Here is a 23,852-nt window from a genome sequence, read left to right on the forward strand (position 1 = left end):
TTGCAAAACCATTTTTACCTCATCAAGACCTCCAAACAACATTTAACACTATTTAATTGAGGTTTTGAATCAAATGTACTCTTTTTGCTTCTTCTTCTTCCTCAAAAACACCAAAAACAATGAAGAACATTAAGAACTACCAAATTTCGGAGTTGAAAAATGGTTTAGCTAGATTGAAGTTGAAAATTTGAGAGTTCTTGTGTAATTATATTATTTTACTATATTGTAAATTAAAAATTTAAAGATCCATGAATTTACCTCTTACCCCTGTCAAGTAAATGTCTCACTTCACATTCCCGTCTTTTAAATATTGTGTATTACAATGGAGTTTGCCTGAGAATAAATGAATCCCATAAAACAGAGAACAAGAGAAAAATAAAAGAATTCTCTTAGCTTGTGAGATAGTCTGCTGTGGATTCTTTTATAAATTAACGAATCCTATAAACCAAAACGTATAATCTACTCACTCCTTTTATGTGTTAAAACATTCATAAGGATATGTAACGCACATTTCCACTTGTCAAATAAAGAGTGTTTGAAAGTGTATCAACAACATTTTAGTCTCTCATTTCTATTTCGTCTCTATAGTCGTCTAGAAAGTTTGTTGTTATCTTACAACTTTCTGGCAATCCAAGAGCAGAAAGAGAAAATGCATTCTAAATTTTTCATCTTCTTGTAATTACACACACCGTGACGAGATGCATTCCACAATGCAATAATTTTGAATAATTCAAATGTGACAAGAAATGCATTTGTAGCAAGTTCGCCACCGTAAACAAAACAAACTATAGATAACTTATTTATATGATGTATTAGAGTATGAGTAGATGTTTTATGAATTTTATGAGTTTATGGAAGAAAATGATGAATAGTACTAATAAATTTAAGAGTTTATATCTTAAAAGGTCATTGAATTGTGTAAATTTATTTAGTAAAGTCATTGAACTTTGTTTTATATCAATAAAATCACCAAATTTTAGGTTTCTATCTACAAAAATCACTCTATTATGTTTATCATGAAATTAAATTTGATATGACTAAACAAATTATTTTTTATGTCACTCTATCTGCATGAGTTCTGGAGTTGCTAAAGGTGTCATGTTTTGACCATATTTATGTTACGGTTTGAAGGATTGCTGGCTTTTTTTTTAGATTTTTTATTTATTTATTTGTGAGATTTACATTTACATGACATATAAAATAATTTATTTAGCATATCAAATTTTTTATTTTAATGATAAATGTAGTTGAGTGATTTTTGAAGATAAAAACCTTAAGTTAAGAGATTTTATTGATACAAAACAATTACTTTACTAGATCAATTCTAATAATTCAATGACTTTTTTAAGATATTAACTTTAAATTTATATATCTTGTTAAATATTAAAACTTGAATTGTGGACTGTTAAATATTTGGATAAGATTCTGGAGACAGAGAGTATTACTAATAACATCTTATGAAGATAATATTGTGGTCAGGGTTTAAAAAAACAATTCATTTTTTTTGCAATATTATAGTTTTTGGATCTTAAAACAAAAAAATAAAAACTTCAACTTTTTTTTAGCACTCCTAGTTGTAATGTACTACAAAGAAAATAAAAAGAAATAACAAGCCACAGGCAGTTTGTGAACTAATAGCCCACCATTAAAAATAGCTTATTACGCTTCATAGCTATAATTTGCTAATTACGATTCGTAGCTACATGTTAGGGGAGGAGAGAGGCGAGTGAGAATGGGAGAGGGAGGAGAGATGTGAGCGAGATTGGGAGAGGGAGGAGAGAGGCGAGAGAGAGAGGGCAATAATTTGTATGATTCACACCTCGTTGTATAATTCACGAGTACGTTTGTATAACTCACGCGTATTTGTATAATTGAGTAATACAAATTTTGGAATTATACAAATATGATAAAACTCGAAATAACTATATTATACGTGAAAATTTTATAAATGACATATATAATACTAATAATTTCAAATTATGACAGTATAATAAAACTTTCAAGTTGTAACAATAAAAAATTTCAGGTTATAACAGTTTATTAAAAAAAAGTTTAAATAATAATAAAAACGAATTTAAAAAATAATAAAAATAAAATAGAATTAGTTGTAGTAATTAATTTGAATACATTAATGATAATTCATAATTGCCATAAATTTAGGAGATTCAAAACAAAATAGGAATATTTTTTTTCCTTTTTTTACTCTAATCAGTTAAAAATATTTCAAAAATCAGATTTTCTTCTTTTGTTCAAATTTTTCTCTCTCCTCGATTTTTTTTTTGTATTTCAAAAACCAGATTTTCTTCTTTTGTTTTACATTGTCAAATTCGTTTTTTCGAATATTTATACAGGTTGGATACCAATTTGATACATTTTTATTTTTTTAGTTTTTGACTTAGATTATGAAGTAAAAAAAAAAACAATCATATATGAATTGGATACCAAATTTATACAAATTGAATACCAATTCTATGACACTCTTATTTCATGTAATCTAAATTGTTGTTCATTTGGTTTCCAATTAATATCCAAAACTAAAACTGTTTAATGTTGAACCCAATTGGTATGCAGTTTTTATATAACTGGTATCTCGGAATTATAATAGACAATCTGTAATTCATAGGTTAAGTTTAACAATGAATATGATATATTTGGTACTATGTTTATGAAGTTTTTTTCAAACTAAAGTCCAATAAAAATGTTGATATCCAAATTGTGTACTGTTAGTATCCAACTTTAGAAAACAGTGCATATTATATATAGTTAGAAGAAAACAGTGAATATTATATATCATCCAAAACTTAAAAAAGTAGAAAAAAAACAAATATATATCATCCAAAACTTAAAAAAACTTCTAATACTTAAGAGTCTAAGCTCCAATCAACTATCTCAAATTTGATTTTCGTGGTCTTGATGTAGGATAATTGCTGGTATTCGGAGCATGTTCTTTTGCTATGCGGGGTCCATCAAATTTGCTAGCAACAGTTTCATTTATTTCACTCTCACTAATCGCACCACCATCGTTCTTTGTTTTTCCGTACTGCCATATGATTGCGGCGTACCTTTGACGATGATACTTTGCATCGATATCAATGGAATCCATATTAAAAACTCAATTGCTGATGTATTCAACAAATAAACATGTGTACATACCACAATCATAAACAAAAATGAAAAAGAAATAATTTTAAGAAATAAAGTGAATTAATTGTTATGATGAAATCACTAAAAGATAGAAATACATACGTTGAACTTGACTCTTGTTGAGACACATTTGTCAGATGCATGACTTCAAGTAGTAAGACAGTTTCATACCAATATTATTTCTGTTTCATACCACATTCATATACATATATTAGTTAGATGACAAACTTCATACAAATATTAAGACAGTTTCATACCATATTATTCATGTTTCATACCACATTCATATACAGATATGAGAGATTTTGAATAATAACTTCCTTGCTAAAAGGTGTATCAATTTCATACCAAAATTAAATCAGTTTCATACCGATGTTAAAACATACTACATACCACATTCCTAAATCAATATTAAGACATTTTTCATATCAATATTATTCATTTTTCATTCCACATTCATAAACATAATGAGAGGTTTTGAATGATAATTTTCCTGCTAAAAGGTATACAAAGTTAATATCAAAATTAAATAAGTTTCATACAAATGTTAAACATATTGCATACGACATTCATAAATCAATATTAAGTCAGATTCATACCAATCTTAAACATGCTTCATACCTTTTTTGATAAAAATAATAACCAAATTAATATCAATTCCATGATAGTAACTATACATATGTATGCTTATGTCACAACAATTTCATGTCAAGCATTAAAAAAAAATTCATGCCGCAAATAATATGCATAAATAAACTGTTATAACAAAAATTCTACTAAATTTAATAATTGAAAAATAAATTAGATAAAATATTTACCCTAACCATTTTTTTGCCCTTTTTGATATTGGAATTTCCAAAGCCTCCTTCATTGTTACTCTTCTTTTGGAGGGTTTTGATGACTGACCCGTTTCTATATTTGTTGATTTTTTTATTTTTTTGATAATTTTCTCGCTTATAAAATCTGAGTCCGAATCAGGATGGGGTTCCACCATTTTCCCCTTCCTCTTTTGTCCCTTCTGATTTGAAGGACTTTCAATTTTCTTTGCTTGAGTTTTCTTCTCCTTTTTTGTAATCTGCTTTTGCTTGAGTTTTCTTCTTCTTTCATGTAATCTGCTTCTTATTTTGAGAAGTACCAACCTTTTTCGCTAGAGTTGCATTCTTGTTATGCGATGGCATTTGAGTCAATATGTTAAACGTCAGAGGCTCTAATCCAATCGTAGAACTCGCTTCTACTAATTTGAGACTTTTTCTAGAAGTATGTTCTGATTTCTGACATGTTTTAACAAAAATCTTGAAAACTTGATTCTTAATTGTGAAACCGCCCTTTCTTTCTGATTGTAGAAGGAATATTTTCTGATTTAGGAGGTGATATTGAGATATAGAAACGGTTTGAATGGAAGATGATTGATGAGGTGAAAGAGGAATGAGTAATTGTTACAACGGAAAATTTTACTTTTTGAACGTAGGGGTGGTGGGTTACTGACTAGAAGAGGCGTGGTGACATTAGGGGTGTGGGTTTGACGTGTAAAAGTAAAAAAAGAACAAGAATCAAGGTAAATTTTCTATAAATGTGTAAGAGATAATTATGGTAGATTATTTATTTGTATCATTTAATAATAACTATAAAATCATAAAATATTATTTATTTAATAAAGTAAAGATTTAATTGATTTTTAAATAAAATGTGATCTGTTATAACTCGTAATTAAACTATTATAAGCAAGAATGTTTTAAAAGTAGCTTTAAAACCTGTAATATTGTCTCTTAAATATATATGTGGGGTGATTTATATTATACAAATTATATTATACAAATTACATTCAACAAATATATTATACAAAATTCGAAAACTACACGTTTATACAAACTTTAAAAAGTTATACAAAAAAGATTGAATGTATCTGGTGATAAGACTAAAAAACCAAAGGAATCACCGTCATATACAAATACAAACCATCGTATACAAATACAAATCTAACGAAGAATTGTTAGTTGTGAATTATACAAACGCGACGAATTATACAAACTCGAAGTCAGCCCATGTAATTAACTCTTGCTGTTAGTCGCGAGTGATAATTATAGCAAACTATAACTATAATGACTAATTAAGTAGTATAAGTTTGCTTAACTGCGTAGTTTTCCCTATTTTTTTTTTATAAATAATTAGTTAACGTTGATAATGTACATGTTGTTCAAAATATCATTTTTATAAAAATAAAATCCTTGTGCAAATATCAAACAAAATATTTTATCAATCATATTTATTTATTCAAAACTGCAACAATGTGATTAAATCAGAAATATTGATCTTCGTAAATTCGAATTTATTTTATATATTTATCTTCACGACTATTAAAGAGACTAAAGTAGAACGTCACATATAATACAACACATGCAACATCATATAAAATAATATGTAAGATTATGGAGATTATGATTAAATAAAGTTTTGGATACAAGTTTAAGTCAAGAATGAAGATATAAGCAAGACAATCCCAAAAATGGACCATCAGTACAAAAGCAAGATTTCTTTGCCGGCATATACATTGGTTAAAAAACAATGTACTCCATGTATGTTTTCTTAGGAATATAATACAACAACAATAATATATTTAGTAAATTAAAGTTCCACAAGTAGTGGGGTATAAACAGACCTATATCTCTATCTTTATCAGATAGAGAGGTTGTTTCCGAAAGATCATTGACTCAAGAAAATATTTTTCAGAACATGAAAGAAATGCAAGAGTAAAAAAAAGTTGTAACGAAAATATGGTTTCCTATGAATATTTAGTGAAAACTAAAAACAAGTTATACCAAAATCATTGAATATTTAATTTGCATTGATGGAGAAACCAATAGAGATGGACAAATCTATTTAAACAAGAACATGTGAAACTCAAAACAAATAGAAGATAGGAAGATATACGATAATAGAGAGGCTAGATACATATGGATTCAATTTTGAGAAAGAAAATTCTAACCACATTCCTTATAATTGGAATGTTTTTGTTTAATAGTTTTGTGAGAAGTGAACCAAATACCAAAGAGATTAACCATATTTGCAATGGCAATGTGTATGATAAGAGTGGTCCATTTGCACTAAGTTTGGCTTATGTTGTTGAAGCATTACAAAATGTGACACCAAATCAAGGTTATGATTACTACATAACATCTCCTTATCCTAATGATGCATTAGCTTATGGCCATGCTACTTGCAACTCCATTATTGAATTTTCAGATTGTGGTCTTTGTTTAAGTAGTGCAAAAACATTCTTGTTGAGTACTTGTGATGGTAACATTGGAGGTCAAGTCGAATTTGTTGATTGCTCAATGAGGTACGAGCAATACTCGTTCAGCTAATAAACTAGAGCCTACTCTTGTTGCCATGATACATAAAGATTCAGTCATTTGTCACTTTGATTGTCTTATGAAGAGATTCCTATCTCGTTTTGTTCATCTTCGTTTCTTCCTTTTTCCATTGTTTTGTTGAGATAAAATTTCAAATTGTGTTTTGGTTTTTGACTTACATCCTGATAATGCGACTTTTTTATGTTTATCGAAGTTGCAAGAATTTTCCAGTTTGTCAAGAAGATTCAGTACCCCTCATTACTAGTTATCGAATTTAGTAAGACAAAGAGCAATTGAGAAAATATTAATTTAGAACTCTGTAACTTAAAAAGACTAAAATCTCAAGAAATAATTTTGACAGGTTCCTATTTTCCACTATAATGGAACATGAATATGTTGGGTTTTAAAGGTGTGAACAGGAAATGAAGGGTTGAGACTATGCCGAAGGGTTGTGAACTTTATGAAAGGTTGTGTCCTTTCTAAAGGATTGTGACCGTTTGAAAGGTTATGCCTTTTCCAAAGTATTGTGACCTTTCTGAAAGGTTGTCTTCTTTCCAAAGAGTTGTGACCTTTACCCTTTGTTGGCTATAAATAGAGAGGTTTTCTCTCATTTTTCTGTATCGAATTCTTCCCTTCTATTGCATACATTTCTTACAAAACAAAATCAATCGATCGTGTCTGTGTATGTGATTCGTTGCTGTCATTTTGAGTTCGTTGAAATTATCAAAGTTTGAGGTACCGCTACTTCTTTAATGGTTAATCCGTTTTATCTTGGGAGGAATTAATCTGCAACCTCGGGTACTTGAGGGGATTAAATTTCTTAAGGACACACAGTGGGTTCTGTGGATTCGGATAGTTCTTTGTGTTTTTCTTTTCATCTTTTATTATTTCTGGTTTGCTAATCTGAATACAGGAGATAACAAACTTAAGAAATTTAATGTTGGTATTTTCTGTGGTAAGGAAATTACTTTCTGTGTTCTTTTTATGGGGAAAGAAAAAGAAGAAAAATTAAAGAGAATTATTTTATCATATGATAAATGAGATTTGGGATGAATTAGTACTACTTTAATATGTTCGAGTATATTTTTTGTAGTAAGTTTTCTTTGGATGGTAAGATTATTTTTTTTCATCCCAAGTGCATTCAAGCATTGCACCCCTTCAGCTTTCTTTTCAATGAAAAAAGTTATTTTGTGCATAAAAGCTAAGATGTGCACTTTAATTATTTTTTTCATATATTCTTGGTTTTATATAACTATGAGAAGAAGTAAATGAATAAATGTTGTCTCCTAACAATATTTGAACATGAGTTTAGTTTCTTGTTGAAATTTAATGTCTTCTTGAGGAAAATAGAAATATGATGGAAACTGAGAAAAGAAAAAAAAATTAGCAAGAAAAGTGATTTGCATGAAACTATTGCTGACAGATAGAATATGATTCAATGAGAGTAAAAATCATGTTCTATCTTTATTTTTCTTGATTATTATTTTCTTTTTCTATCCTTTATAAGTTATGAAATTTATTTCATAAATGTTAGGATAGATGATCATTATGTGATGATCTCAGAATATATCTTTATTATTATTAATATGTATTCTGTTTAGAGGTGGAAAAATAAAACTTTTGTAGTTTTCTACTCCATGTGAAATTTGATTGTGTTTGACTTTTGGAGATTCTTTTTCTCCTTTGATTTGAAGAATATAAGAACTTCACGAACAAATCAGATTGTGCATTGGTTTGAAGAGTATAGAAACTTCACCAATTTGTTAAATACTCTGTTTGAATGAATATTTTGGCTTGAAGAGTATAAAATCTTCATCAGAAATATTAAGGCTAAATGATTGAAAAAAAATAAAATCTTCATCATTAGCTCGAAACAATGTTGTATTTGAGGTTTCTGGAGATTAAAACCTTTTTGGTTTACTACTCTGTCTGAATGTGAAACTGATTTGAAGAATATTAAAACTTCATCAGAATTCAAGGTTCATTCGGTTAACGATTAGAAGAATATAAAAACTTCATCGTTAAACTAGAAACAAGTTGTATAAAGATTGAATCTTTATTGTTAGTATTCTAAATACTAAGTGGTTTGTCTAGTTGTGACAAAAAGGAAAAAAAAACACTAGTGACATAAAATTAGTGGTTTTTGTGCCTGCAATGGGTGTTTATATGGATTAAATCTCCAAAACTAGGTTTCGTGTTGCCAATGTGTAAGCATGGAAAAAAATATGTGGAAAATAATTTGAAATACTTGAAAAATATTTTTGAGAACATATTTAAAATGTGGGGGGTTCTTTACTTGTGATAAAGACAAAATTAGACTTACTATCTAATTTAAATTTGAAAGTACAAGATATGAAATTTAATGACAATCTTGTATTATGTTAGATCCACAAAATTCTTAGAGTATATTTGATATTGTGGTCGTTGAGTCTCTCTTTACTAGTATATGATATGACTAGTATTAAACCACAAAATTATATTACTCATTGAAAAGAATTGTATTCTTTGATGAAAAAGTTTCACTTTAAAATATTGTGATTTTTCATGAAAAGATATGTCTATTAAATTTTTTTTTTTAGACATGAACATTGGTGAAAAGTGATATGTTATGTTTGTGTTGTAAAACAAACATTTGGGTCATATTGCCCTTATTGACAATTGCACTAGATACTGTTATGTTTATTTACTAATGGTAAGGATGAAGCAATAGAAACATATTGGCAATATAAAACTGAAGTTGAAAATCAGTTGGATAAAAGATTGTCATGATTAGAAGTGGTAGATGTAGAGAATATGAATCTTCTTTTGCAGAAATATATTTGGAAAATGGAATCATCCATCAAATTACTGCACATTCTCACCTCAATCTAATGAAATTGTTGATAGGAAAAAATCGAACTTTGAAGGAAATGTTGAATGTCATGTTTATAAGTTCAGGTTTACCACAAAATTTGTGGGGGGTGCTATCATTATAGCAAAAGAGAACAACAAAAAAAATTTGTCTGTTCATAAAGAGAGAAACAAAAAGTTTTGTTTGTTAGTAAAGGGAGTAACAAATAATTAAAAAAAAAACGTTTGTTTGTTAAGAAAGGGAGCAACAGAAAGTTGTGTTTGTTCAGTCTTTGTTGTATCCTGATAGAGAATTATTTGTCGTCCCTTAAAGTTTATACAAGCAATAACTCTTGAAAGATAGTGATCAAACAATTTCCAATACAGTCTATTTCATAGAAATGAAAATGAGGGAACTATTCCCAAACGGGTCAAAATAGGACCTAAGACTTTGGATTGTATGTTCATTGGATATGCTACAAATAGTAAAGCATGTCGATTTATGGTTCATACGTCCAAACTGTTGGATAGTCAAGTGAAGGGTCTAAACGACCTTGGAAAGAACCAAAGGAGAATGTACTTAATAAAGAGATTCGGAGGCGTAGTAAATGTCAATGGACAAATTACTTCCTACGATTTTTATTTTGTAACATTTCTTCTTGAAAATGAGTCTCATATATTCTAAAAGTTATGTCCTTTGTGGACTCATTCTCTTTGAGAAAAATTTGTCAATAGTAAGATAGATTCAATCTTGAAAAACCATACTTGAGAGTTGGTTGATCTTCCTCGAGGAAATAAACTTTTGGATTCAAAGTGGATCTACAAAAGGAAAAGAAAGTTGATGAAACTATTGACAAATACAAAGACAGACTTGTTGTCATAGGCTTTAGACAATAAGAAAGCCTTGTTTGATAGATAATAGCACTAACTAGGATTACATCAATTCAGATGTTAATTGCGCTAGTTGCGAAATATTGCCTTCAAATTCATCAAATTGGATGTGAAAACATTTTTATTTTAAATGAAAATTGGAGGAAGAAATTTACATGGAACAACCCAAGGGCTTGTGGTTCTGGTAAAGAAAAGAAAGTCTGTAAACTTGTTAAGTCACTCTGTGGACTAAAAACAAGCGCCTAAATAATGACATGCGAAGTTTGAACAAACTATGTTGGCAAATGAATTCAAGATTAATGAATGTGATAAATGTCACGACCCGGGATCACCCCCTAGTCGAAACCGGCGTACTCGACCTCGAAGAGGTCTAATACAAGCGTCTTAGCATTCATTCATCGCATAGACACTAAAACCATAAGGAATTAAAAACTTTCTTTACCAAGAAAACATTTCAAAAAAATAAAAATAAAAATAATAGCAAGCGGAAGACTTTCTAGACTTTATACATGATGTCTCAAAACCATCTAATACTTTAGAGTACAAAATTCGGGACCAATCCCATACACAACTTAAAACAATACTAAAAAGACATAAAAGAACATATGGGGTATTGTCCTCGAATATATGAGGACTCACCAAGTCTTCATCTTCAACACTTAGAAACCTATCAAAGCCATGACATGTCATCTTCTCCAAATCCCTACACTTTAGTTCAAAAAAGGGAAAGAAAGGGGTTAGCACAATTAAGTACTAAGTATGGAGACCATGCAAAAACATGTCAAAAAGGACATTTTCAAAGAATAAATGCTTTCATATCAATTTGATAAAACCTTTCCTTTACAAGTATAAGAGACATAATACAAGTCAACATTAACATATAAGACCATAGCCCACCATACATATAATCAACATATGTCCATATACAACTCATGCTTAACTTTAAAAGAACACATGTCATTTCATTACCATAGGACCTCTACCTAATATAATCTTAAGACACACTTGAGTAAGACAAGAAGTGACCGCCCATACAACCTCTTCAAGCACACTTAAGTGTTCCTCAAGATTACCTTAGATAAGGACATTTCCTTTACAACATAACATCAATAGGCCAACATTCTTTAAGAAACCATTTTGGAGACATTCAAGCACATAAGGGGACTTTCACATAATAGTCGTTAGACTTAGGGAACTCACTTTAGTATCTTCAAAGCCTACTCGTGCCATGTGTAGATAGCATCCCATACTACTACCTACACGTTGTAGAACCTATCCAATAACTAGAGTGCACATCCCACATGATGGGAATAGGCATAACCGACATAGACCATACTAGCTAGGTATGGAATCCGGAGTCTATCCTACTCCGTGGAGGTTGTTCTACTTGCCAAAGGTAGAACTAGTAAGCAACCCATGTAGGCACATGGTTTAGGGGATGTCCAAGGAAGTTCATTGTGCCTAATCTCATACTCAACTAGGCCACCTTCCTAACCACATCCACTCGGTGCTAGCCTTGTTTCCCATAGAGTATTCAATCACATATGTACTTAGAGAAGGTTCCTTTTCTAGTTCAACCAACTCATAGTACCTCTTCCCAAGAAAGGCCCCATTTCTTAGTCATGGCCAATCAAGGTTCATAAGGATAGCTCATTAAATCCCCCTGGAAGGGTGCCTTAGGCCTACCGATTTTTCATTAAGGGTGCCTTAAGCCTGCCGGTCCAAGGTTCATCATTTCACACATGAGAAGGGCTACCACCATTAGGTCTACCGATTTCATGGTTTTACATTTACTTAGGAAAGCTAGACTTATGAAAGGGCACCATTTCTTAGTTTTGCCGATTCAAGTCTTGGCCTAGAATTCCTCTTTTAGCATTTATAGAAAGGGCACCATTTCTTAGTTCTGCCCATTTCACACATTCATGCATTCAAGACTTTAAGTAACAAGGAGGGACACTTTAGTCTACCAACCAAGTCACAACATTTTCATTTAAGGATACTTCATAATCCAACATCATTTCATATATACATCATGAGAAATCATACTTTAACTCACAATGCTATCCACTTTACATAGGATCATCACAAGATCACATAAAACTCATTCACATCATACCTTCACATATAGCTTCACATAAAACTCATTCACATCATACCTTCACATATAGCTTCACATAAAACTCATTCACATCATACCTTCACATATAGCTTCACATAAAACTCATTCACATCATACCTTCACATATAGCATCACATAAAACTCATTCACATCATACCTTCACATATAGCTTCACATAAAACTCATTCACATCATACCTTCACATATAGCTTCACATAAAACTCATTCACATCATACCTTCACATATAGCTTCACATAAAACTCATTCACATCATACCTTCACATATAGCTTCACATAAAACTCATTCACATCATACCTTCACATATAGCTTCACATAAAACTCATTCACATCATACCTTCACATATAGCTTCACATAAAACTCATTCACATCATACCTTCACATATAGCTTCACATAAAACTCATTCACATCATACCTTCACATATAGCTTCATATAAAACTCATTCACATCATACCTTCACATATAGCTTCACATAAAACTTTACATATAGCTTCATATAGGACTTTACATATAGCCTCATTTATATATAATAATATAACAATACAATAACACTCATATAATGCCCTTCATGGCCTCAATTCACAATAATACAATATTCCAACATCATGCAACAACTTCCCCAATGCCTTCATGGCTACAATTCACAATAATACCACACAAGAACAAGATATAACACTTCCACCAAAGGTGGATTCAACCTACCAACAACAATTAATTCAATAAAGAGAGTTCAAGCTTTCTTACCATAATTCAAAGCCATAGCCAAAATCACCAAAAATCCAAGCAATCACCAATATTTCACCCATAAGGCTTACCACCCTTAATTCACCTATTATCAACAATTAATCATGAATAAACATTAAACAACACAAGACACATCAATACAATTCACTTTACACATAATTCCATCAACTTTGAATTTATAGAAATAGACCCACTTTATAAACACATTTTGGGGTTTTGTAGAATACAAGGATTCATGGAGTTTTTCATCTTAAAATATCAAATAAACATCAATAATATCATAACTTATCATTTGAAATCGTTTCATGCAAGAACCCTTGAGTTTGAGTAGAAATTAGGCTTTTTCACAAACTTTGGAAAAGTTGAAAACCATTTGAAATTGGCTCTAGGGTGATAGCTTGCCCTAGATAAAGAAATCCCATACCTTTACTAAGATTCCTCAAGAAATTTGATGAAGAAAACGTCTTGCATCCACAACCCTAGCTCCCACTTCTTCTTCTTCTCTTCTTTCTCTCTTCTTCTCTTCTTCACTCAAGAACCCTAACTCTTACTCTTTTAAAATGGAACAAAAATGATCCACAATCAGCCTAACACAACAACATAACCTCAAAAGAAATGGTTTGTGAAAAGACCAAAATGCCCTTAAATTTCTGGACGGACTCCCTGCCAACTGCCCAACTTTCGAAGGGCATAACTCGCTCATACGAACTCAGAATCGAGTAAACCCGGTGGCGTTGGAAAGATCGTTCCAAGGGCTTTCCAAACATAACTAGAACTACTCGTGGATGATCCTGAGCTAGGAGTTATTACTTCTCAAAATTGGCCAAAAACTCACTGATTTCCACACTTGGCCGAATTTCCAGATTCTGAATTTTTTTCCAAAAATGACTAATTCCAATTTCAAGCTTCTTCATATTCATTTTAAATTGTCGGATGTTACAATAAATGTGTATACATTAAAGACACTTCAAATCACAAGGTCATTATTTGTTTTTATGTTGATGACATTGTGATCGTCAAAAGAGACATTTCTAACATAAATGCTACTAAGCATATGCTAGAAAGTAACTTCGATATGAAAGACATTGAAGTTACTGATGTGATTGAAAATGTAATTGAAAAGTTCAAGCATTTGAATTTCAATATTGTCAAGACTCCAATAAATGTGAGATTTGTACTTCCAAAGAATGAAGGCAAAAGTGACTCACAATTGGATTGTGCTAGAGTATTGAGAAGTATGATAAATATCATGAAGTGTACGCGATCAGATATAACATATGTTATTAATAAACTAAGTCGGTTCATGAGTAATCTCAATCAAACTCATTGGATGACAATGAAAAGAGTTTTGGAGTATTTAAAACATACTTAAAAAAAACTATTGCTTTGCATTATAACTAATATTCAACAGTATTGGAAGAATATAGTGATGCAAATTGAATCACTAGGTCAAATGAAGTAAAATCCACGAGTGGATATGTATTTACTCTTGGTGGAGGAGCAGTCTCTTGGAAATCTTCCAAACAGAGATGTATCGCTCGCTCTACTATGAAATCTGAGTTTATCACTCTAGATAAGGCCGGTAAAGAAGTTGAATGACTCCAAAATTTCTTGAAATTTTTTTGGCCCAAACCTTTTAGCTCCAGTATGCATACACAGTGAGAGTTAATTTGCATTAGGTAGGGCATGAAGCATGATGTATAATGGAAAGTCTTGTCATATATGACGTAGACATAATATCGTTAGAGAACTACTCTCTAGTGGAATTATCATAATTGACTATGTAAAGTCAAAGGATAATGTGTCGGATCCACTTATAAAAGGCCTAACTAGAGAGAGAGAGTTGATAGATTATCAAAGGGAATGGTACTATGGCCGAGAACAAGTCATTGTGGCGGTAACTCTACCTAGAAGACTGGAGATCCCAAGATCTAGGTTCAAGGAGATCAAACAAAGTTATTGATGACGGTTCAACATTGTCAAAATATTTTTTATGGTCCATTCTCATGATAAGACAATGTTCAGTAACAAGGATAAAGACATTAGGACTTTTTAATGATTTCTAAGTTTGATACAGGGTATACCATATGGTGTATCTACGGGATAACACATTTAGAAATCACCTATGTAAGTGTGAAGTGTAAGCCGCTTCAAGGAGAATCCGGTAAGGCCAGTTCTCTACGCACTTATAAACCGAGACGTGTTCATGGTTGAAACGAACAAAACAATGAGAACCAAAAACAGTTCAAGGGTTGATTGTGTGACTTATGTTGTCTAGGTATACACCAAAGCTCGACGGTTCAAAGATATCAAATCTACCGATTGACCGAGTATATCCGATATATGTTCACTACGGAAAGTTCAAAGGGAAACCCACTTATCCAGAGGCAATCAATCCTTAATTATGAATCACACAATTTTTCATGCATATGTTTTAACAATAGCCATTCCCTATTCATGTGGGGGATTGTTGGGTTTTAAAGGTGTGAACAGGAAATGAAGGGTTATGACTATGTCGAAGGGTTGTGAACTTTATGAAAGGTTGTGTCCTTTCTAAAGGATTGTGACCGTTTGAAAGGTTATGCCTTTTCCAAAGTATTGTGACCTTTCTGAAAGGTGGTCTTCTTTCCAAAGAGTTGTGACCTTTACTCTTTGTTGGCTATAAATAGAGAGGTTTTCTCTCATTTTTCTGTATCGAATTCTTCCCTTCTTTTGCATACATTTCTTACAAAACAAAATCGATCGATCGTGTTTGTGTGTGTGATTCGTTGCTGTCATTTTGAGTTCGTTGAAATTATCGAAGTTTGAGGTACCGCTACTTCTTTAATGGTTAATCCGTTTTATCTTGGGAGGAATTAATCTGCAACCTTGGGTACTTGAGGGGATTAAATTTCTTAAGGATACACAGTGGGTTCTGTGGACTCGGATAGTTCTTTGTGTTTTTCTTTTCATCTTTTATTATTTCTGGTTTGCTAATCTGAATAAAGGAGATAACAGAATAAACATCAACTACATGAATACTTGAAAGTGATAGATTAATCTCTATCACACGACAAATACACCACATATAAACATAGAAGCAAGTACAACATAAAGTTTAAATTCAAGAAAACCATAGTAGATAGTAAACATTGGCAATAACAACACTATGACTCAAAACTTTAGGAAAATGAAGAAAAAAAAACTACACACCATAGATCAATCCAAATCTTTATTATACGAAAAGTCGGAATAGAGCCTCCAAGCTTACCCAAGCTCGGACAATTGACACTTAATATGTTAGACGATCAAGAAAGATCAAAATCCTCTCTATGATTTTTCAAGTGAAGGAGTATTGCTCGTACCTCATCGAACAATCAACAACTTCAATTTGTGCTCCAATACCACACGATCGCAAGCAGTAATCAAGTTAGATTTTGCATAATTTGCACAAGTATAGCACAATCTGAATTTATTAAACTTGAAGTACATGTACATGGCCATAAGCTAAAGCATAATTAAATAAGGTTATGTTACATAATAATCATAACTGAAGAAAAATATTTTATTTATAAACTCAAAAGTTCTATATGTTTCTGTTTAATTCTGTGTATTTTTGCTGTATGTTGAAAATAACTAGTAACAAACCAAATTAAACTAGGACTAGGAACCACTCTAACTGACAAATTAAACATAAATAAGTAAATGTCATAAATATCAAATCCTAATCAACTTAGGATTCCTACTCCAACTTTGAATTATTATTTCCAACAATAACCTTGACAAATTGGTGTCTCATTTTGTAAAGCTTCAAGAGCATAAGCCAAACTTTTTGCAGATGAACCACTCATATCATACTTATTACCATTGCAAATATAACTCACAAGTCACAACTTTCATATTTGATTCACTTTTCACAAAACTAGTAAACCCCAAAAATCCGATAATAATAAAAGTGGTTAAAGCTCTCATGTTTAAAATAGAATAATCCATGTTTGTTTGTTTTTATGTATTACTATAGCTTAATTTCTAGTATTTATTTTGTGTTACAAATTTAGGTTCCTCAAGTAACTGTTTAAATAGAATGGTGATTGCATTGATTTCTCAACCAATAGAAACTATGTATTCTAATAATTGTAATTATTTGCTTGTTTTGTACTAATTGATGTCGTGTCAATTGAAATACTACAAGGTTCGATTGGTTGCTCAACAAGTATAATACGAGAATTAATAAGGACGAGAGGTGAAATGAACAAAAATATCATCAGTTGATAGTTTGGTCCAAAATACCTTCCTTTCAATAATTTGACCAAAAATGTCCTTTTGTTACTTAATGGGTCAAACATGTCCTTCTTTATATATATATATATATATATATATATTATATTTTCTTTTAAGATATGGATAATGGTCTGAAAAATACCCCAACTTTGGTCGGATTTGTTGTTGTGATACTAAACTTTCATAAGGACCTATACCTCCCTAGACTATTAATACCGTATTTTTTACCCCCTAAACTATTTAATAGTGTATTTTAAAGGTATATATGTGCCCACGTGGACACATTACTATTTATAATTTTGCATTATTTTTTATGTCCACGTGGGCAAATATATATGTTTAAAATACGGTATTAAATAGTCTAGGGAGGTAATAGGTCCTCATGAAAGTTTAGTATCGCAACAGCAAATTCGACCAAAGTTGAGGTATTTTTCAGACCCTTAACCCTTTAAGATACATTCTTCTTCTAATAATGATTTTTTTTAATCAGAAAATATTAATCCTACTCCAATTTAGAAAATATTAAGAAATAAAACATTTTCTATTTTATTAGATATTTTTTAACCGTTATTTAAATAATAAGGTTTTTTAAAATAATATTTTTATCGGAATGTCCTCATGGAAATCATTATATGCTCTCATATTAACCTCGTCATTAATTTACCTTTAGATAAATAAATGTTTTTTTTGTACAAAATACGCAAAAAAGAAGAAGAAGAAGTTGTGTTTAAACCAATTTCACAAATTATAAAAAAGGCCAAAAATAAAAAGAAATTGAACATTGAAAAACCAAGTGAGAGAAGTTCTTCTCCTGTTTAAAACAAATACTATTAAATTAACACACTATTTATATGGAGTAAAAGAAAAAAATGAAGAAAGTTATGCAGGATTGAGATTTTTAAATCAAATGTCCGCTAATAAATTATGATAGTTCTAAATAAGAAAAATACACTACTAGAAATTTGACCTACTGCAACACTTTTTCGGCAATAATTTTACAACCGTGGCAATAGAGTATGTGTTGCCACAATTATGACCGTTGCCATATATCTTTAGAACTAATAGAGTAATTCTTAATATAAACCGTGTCATTATCTATATAATCGCTGCTATAGATTATCTATGGCCACATACTTATTAACCGTGGCAAAATAACACCTGTGGCAACGGTTTGTTTAAGTGAAAAGTAAAAATAAATTGCCCAACCCGGGAATTTTATGTGTAATAAATTATTTCCCTCCACTTATTTCATTGACCCGCACTTTTTTTTATTTTAGTGAACAAAATACATTCTAAATACCCATTCCATTTCTCCAATAAACCAAAATCAAAGCGATGAGTGCATGGTCTTCTTCTCCAATAATCAAAATTAAAGCCCTAAAATTCCAGAACTTCGGTGATTCCTTCGTCTTCGACAGCAAATTTTGAGCTCCGGTGAAGAAATCAGTTTCAGTGATAAGCTACAGTGGTCTTCTTCTCCAGTGTGAAGTGTTCATCTTCAGTGGTCTTCTTCTCCAAAAGTAGTCTTCTTCAAAATTAAGCTTCTGCAGATAAAGGTATATTGTTTTTAAGGTGATTTCTAAGTCCTCATTGTTTCTATTTGGTTATACATGTACTATTTTCCAAAATCAGAAATTCCATTTAAGGGCTTCTAAATTTTTTTAAAGAATAACAAATGGGTTTGTTCAAATGTATGTTATTTGTTATGATTTAGGTCTATTTGACATAATCCATTTGTAGTTTAGAGTTTGTAACTCAAATTTTTTGAAGATTCGATAACTCTGTGAAAAATCATTGTGAAGTTGCGTTTCGTTTTTATGGAACAACTAATGTTTTGTAGTTGATTTTGTCCTAGGGCTTTGAGTATTTTGATTTGCATTATGAGTTTGGTCTATTTATGTGAACTAAAAATTTTCATTGGTCTAAAGTTTGAAGTATTTTGATTTGCTTATCATTATGAATGTTGCCAAAGTATACTGATATAGCTACTGTCATAGATGATACGTTTAAGTTGAACAAAATATGTTTTACACTAATGTGGAATATATATAAAATAATTGGTGAAAACTCCATTTTATTGGATTTTGGATGTTGAAACCTATTGCTCATGTTTTCTCTTTTAATTTTTTTTATTATCTACGTAATGACTATTCTAGTATGTTTATTTATGTGTTGGAAAAATTTTATGTTCCTAAGCTTCCATGTTCTGGAAAACCACAATGTATGCATCTGTTTCATCACTTTATGACCATTGTGATTTCTGTAGTTTTATGGCTGATAAGAAGTACGTTTTCGACATCTCTATCCTCCAAGGTATAGAAACTTCACATTCCCTTTAAGTGGAGCATTTTATTTTTGTTGCCGGAACTTTGCTAGCAGCTTGTTCTAAATAGGCCAAGCATAATATAACTCTTTGTCTATGCAGCATAATAGTGTTCCAGATCATTTCTCCTTTCCTCAACCTAGTGAGTTCACCTAATATTATCGTAGTTGTTGTGAATGAATATGTAGTAGATGCAGTGAAGATGTAGTGTCCCCTGTTATATCAATTATACTCTTGCTCATTAGCTCTAGGATCTGTACTACCCTGGGATACTTTCATATGTACTGTTGTTTGGTTAATAGTTTAAAGTGATCTAAAATGTTCTCATCAGGATATTTCTTGAAAACCAAGTTCTAAATTTGACAGGAGCAACATTACACTCAACAGAATAATGAATTACAGGAAATCATGCCCTTGCATAAATTTTTTCAACCTACAGAATAATGAATTACAAGAAATGTGAATAACATTTATTGATTGCTAAACTGCCAAAACAAAAGATTATTACCTCATCTTCGCTAGATAGATTCAACTTCTTCATCAAGTGTTTTGGATGAACAAAGCTGGAATATTGCTATCGCTGCAGTAGAATGTAAAATATATGAATACAATTATACAATCATGAGCTATACCTTTCAGTGAAAAGCAAAAAAGGTGCATAGATGCTTCTCAAATTCTCAAGCTAAAGGCAACTTAAATCAAATGCTAAATTTGTCCTCACAACACACTTTATGCAATCATGTTGTTTTTTTGTTTAGAATTAATCTAAATGTACTCAGACTTAAAGCATAACCAACTTGAGGTCAGCTCAAGTGATCTTGAAAAGAAACAAAGTAGTCACCATAAACTGTCATTTTTTCTGTGTAGTAAGACAGTACCTGCAATGTACTATAGAATAAATTGAGGAATTAAACTATCAAGTAAAATATAGGTTATGTAACTAAATTGCACTACCTAATGACCTATATTAGATAATTTACAATCATGATTTGTACTCATGAATTGTTTTCTTGAATGTTTTGCTCATGTAACATAGGATATCCAATGGATGTTGGAGATAAAAGTTGGATGGATCTCCGAAGATCCACCGATGAGTATATTCGTGGAGTTAAAGATTTCCTAGATAAGGCATTTGAACGAGCTTCCCAAGGAGATGAAATATTATGTCCTTGTAAGAAGTGCTTTAATCGTTATTGGCATTGTCGAAATGTGGTAGAGGATCACTTGATTTGTCATGGGTTTGTTCATGGATACACCAAATGGGTTTTCCATGGAGAAGGGTTTTCCTCAAGAAATACGCCACATCCAACCAATGATGATGAAACATTCGGCAGACAAGACGGTATTGATAAACTACTTCAAGATACTTTTAGAAATGTAGCAGATGACCTGAGGCATGAAGGAGTAAGAGAGGGACTATTTGAAGATGCAAAAAGATTCTTTAAAATAGTGGAAGAAGGGAAACAAGAGTTGTATCCGGGGTGTAAGAACTTTTCTAAGTTGAATTTCACCATTCGGTTATAATTGTTTAAATGCATTCACAAGTTGAGTAATGTAGCCTTTTCAGATTTGTTAGACTTGATAAAAGAGGCATTTCCCTTTGCTCAGATACCCGAGTCTTTCTACAAGGCAAAAAAGGTGATAAAAGATTTGGGTCTTCATTATGAAAAAATTCATGCATGTACTAACGATTGCATGTTATTCTGGAATGACACTGCAAAGTTAGACAAGTGCTCAGTGTGTCGATCTTCTAGATGGAAGAATGTTCGTGATGACTTGACTAATAAGGTCACTAAAATTCCAGCAAAGGTTTTAAGGTACTTTCCTTTAAAACCTAGGCTTCAGAGGATATTCATGTGTTCTGAAACATTTGTAGCTATGAGATGGAATGATACTGAACGACCCAAAGATGGAAATTTAAGACATCTTGCTGATGGGGAAGCTTGGAAGGATTTTGATTCCTTGCACCCTGACTTTGCTAGTGATGCTCGTAATGTTAGATTGGGTCTTTCAAGCGATGGTTTTAATCCATTCCTAACTATGAGCATTTCTCATAGCACATGGCCAGTTATGTTGATGAATTATAACTTATCACCATGGATTTGCATGAAGTCGGAGTATATAATGTTGTCAATGATTATTCCAGGTCCATCGTCTCCTGGAAATGATATAGATGTATACTTACAACCACTGATTGTAGAGTTGAAGGAACTATGGGAAGTGGGAGTGGAAACATATGATGTTAAAACTAATCAAACATTTATGATGCGTGCAGCTTTATTGTGGACAATTAGTGATTTTCCAGCATTGGCAATGCTTTCCAGATGGAGTACCAAGGGGAAATGGGCATGCCCCACTTGTAATCACAATACTTGTTCCCAATATCTCAAACATAGTCGTAAGATGTGTTATATGGGTCATCGAGCATTTTTACCTCATGATCATCCATATAGAAGAGATAAAAAATCCTTTAATGGTAAAGAAGAGCATAAAGTTGCACCTACTCCCTTATCAGGCGTACAAGTTCTTGAAGAACTTCGTGAATTCAATAATGTTTTTGGAAAGAGCCAAAAGAAAAGAAAACGAAAGAATGATGGTCCATGGAAAAAAAATCCATATTTTTTGAGTTGCCGTATTGGGCAACCAACAAATTGAGGCACAATCTTGATGTGATGCACATAGAGAAGAATATTTGTGACACTTTGCTTGGGACTTTATTGGATATACTTGGAAAGTCCAAAGATCATATAAATTCTCGCTATGACTTACATGAGATGGGGATACGCAAAGAGCTTCAACCAGTAAAAGATTATGATACTGGAAATATTCATTTGGCTAAAGCTTGTTTCTCTATGAAACCAGAGGAGAAAAGATTATTTTGCACTGTTTTAAAAGATGCCAAATTACCAAAAGGATTTGCCTCTAATATATCAAGTCGTGTGCAAATTGAAGATATGAAAGTATCAGGATACAAAAGCCATGATGCTCATTTCATATTACATTACTTGCTCCAGATTGCTGTCAGAAAAGTGTTGCCCAAGAATGTGTCTTTGGTCTTGATTAGGTTGGGAAATTATTTTAGAGCCATATGTAGTAAGGTTATAAGAAGAAGTGATCTTGAGAAGATGAAGGATGAAATCATAGATATAGAATGTGAGCTTGAAAAGATTTTTCCTCCATCCTTTTTTGATATAATGACACATTTGCCTATTCATTTAGTGGATGAAATTAAGCTTGGAGGCCCGACTCATTTGCGTTGGATGTATTCTACTGAAAGAACTATGTGTGACTTCAAGGGGCTTGTTCGTAATCGAAAAAATCCAGAAGGGGCAATAGTAGAGGGTTTTTCAGCTATAGAGTGTTTGACCTTTATTTCGAGATACCTACCTGATATGGTGAAGACAACATTTAGTAGGTATCAAACCAAGGATGATGAGGACAATCAAACAGAGGAAGGAGATGCTTCACCTTTATTTCCTAAGACAGGTCATCCAATCGGAAGTATGAATAAAAGGAAAGGAAAGACTTTTAACATGGAGCATCATGAGTGGTTTGAAGCTCATCGATATGCTTTGTTCAATACTAGAGATGAAAAAATAGAGACATTCATAAAGTAAGATAAAATAGTCATTTATTTTTAAAAATCATTTATATGTTATGATAATGTGTTTTAAATTCCATTAATAAATATACATTGTTTAAATTGCATATCATGCTTGCAGGGAACATAAGAATTTGATTGATAATCGTACCAGAGGAAATGCATGGGTAAAAGCACAGATCCATAGTAGAGAATTCAGTGATTGGTTTAGGGATAAAGTAAAAAATATTGAAGTGTCCAATCACTTAAGATGGCTAGCTAAAGGGCCTAATTTTATGGCTAAAAGATATACTGAATATTTTATTAATGGATATAGATTTCATACAAAGACACGGGATGATCCTTGCAAGACTCAAAATAGTGGAGTGACTTTGTCAGCAACAACAAATAGTTTTGCTAGTGCTAGGGACCAAAATCCTATCGATGGAATGGTTATCTATTACGGAATTATTCAGGATATCATTGAGATTGATTATTGGGGTTGCTTTAGTGTTGTACTTTTTAGATGTGATTGGTTTCATAATGAAGTTGATAAATATGGATTGACTCGGGTATACTTCAATAAAAA

The 23,852-nt window shown here is 31.5% G+C and overlaps 2 protein-coding genes across 2 annotated transcripts; both read left to right on the forward strand.

Moving 5' to 3' along the window:
* The first annotated feature begins 6,095 nt into the window (after window positions 1-6,095).
* On the forward strand, window positions 6,096-6,506 carry LOC125856084 (antifungal protein ginkbilobin-like protein). The gene has a single exon (XM_049535664.1). It carries the CDS (start codon window positions 6,096-6,098, stop codon window positions 6,504-6,506), a length of 411 nt encoding a protein of 136 aa, XP_049391621.1.
* A 14,221-nt stretch (window positions 6,507-20,727) lies between these two features.
* LOC125856085 (uncharacterized) lies at window positions 20,728-22,338 on the forward strand. The gene is made up of 2 exons (XM_049535665.1): window positions 20,728-21,166; window positions 21,251-22,338. The coding sequence occupies exons 1-2, from the start codon at window positions 20,728-20,730 to the stop codon at window positions 22,336-22,338; spliced, it is 1,527 nt and encodes a 508-aa protein (XP_049391622.1).
* Window positions 22,339-23,852: the final 1,514 nt, after the last annotated feature.

This window comes from Solanum stenotomum, chromosome 2, assembly GCF_019186545.1.
Source record: "Solanum stenotomum isolate F172 chromosome 2, ASM1918654v1, whole genome shotgun sequence".
NCBI lineage: Eukaryota > Viridiplantae > Streptophyta > Magnoliopsida > Solanales > Solanaceae > Solanum > Solanum stenotomum.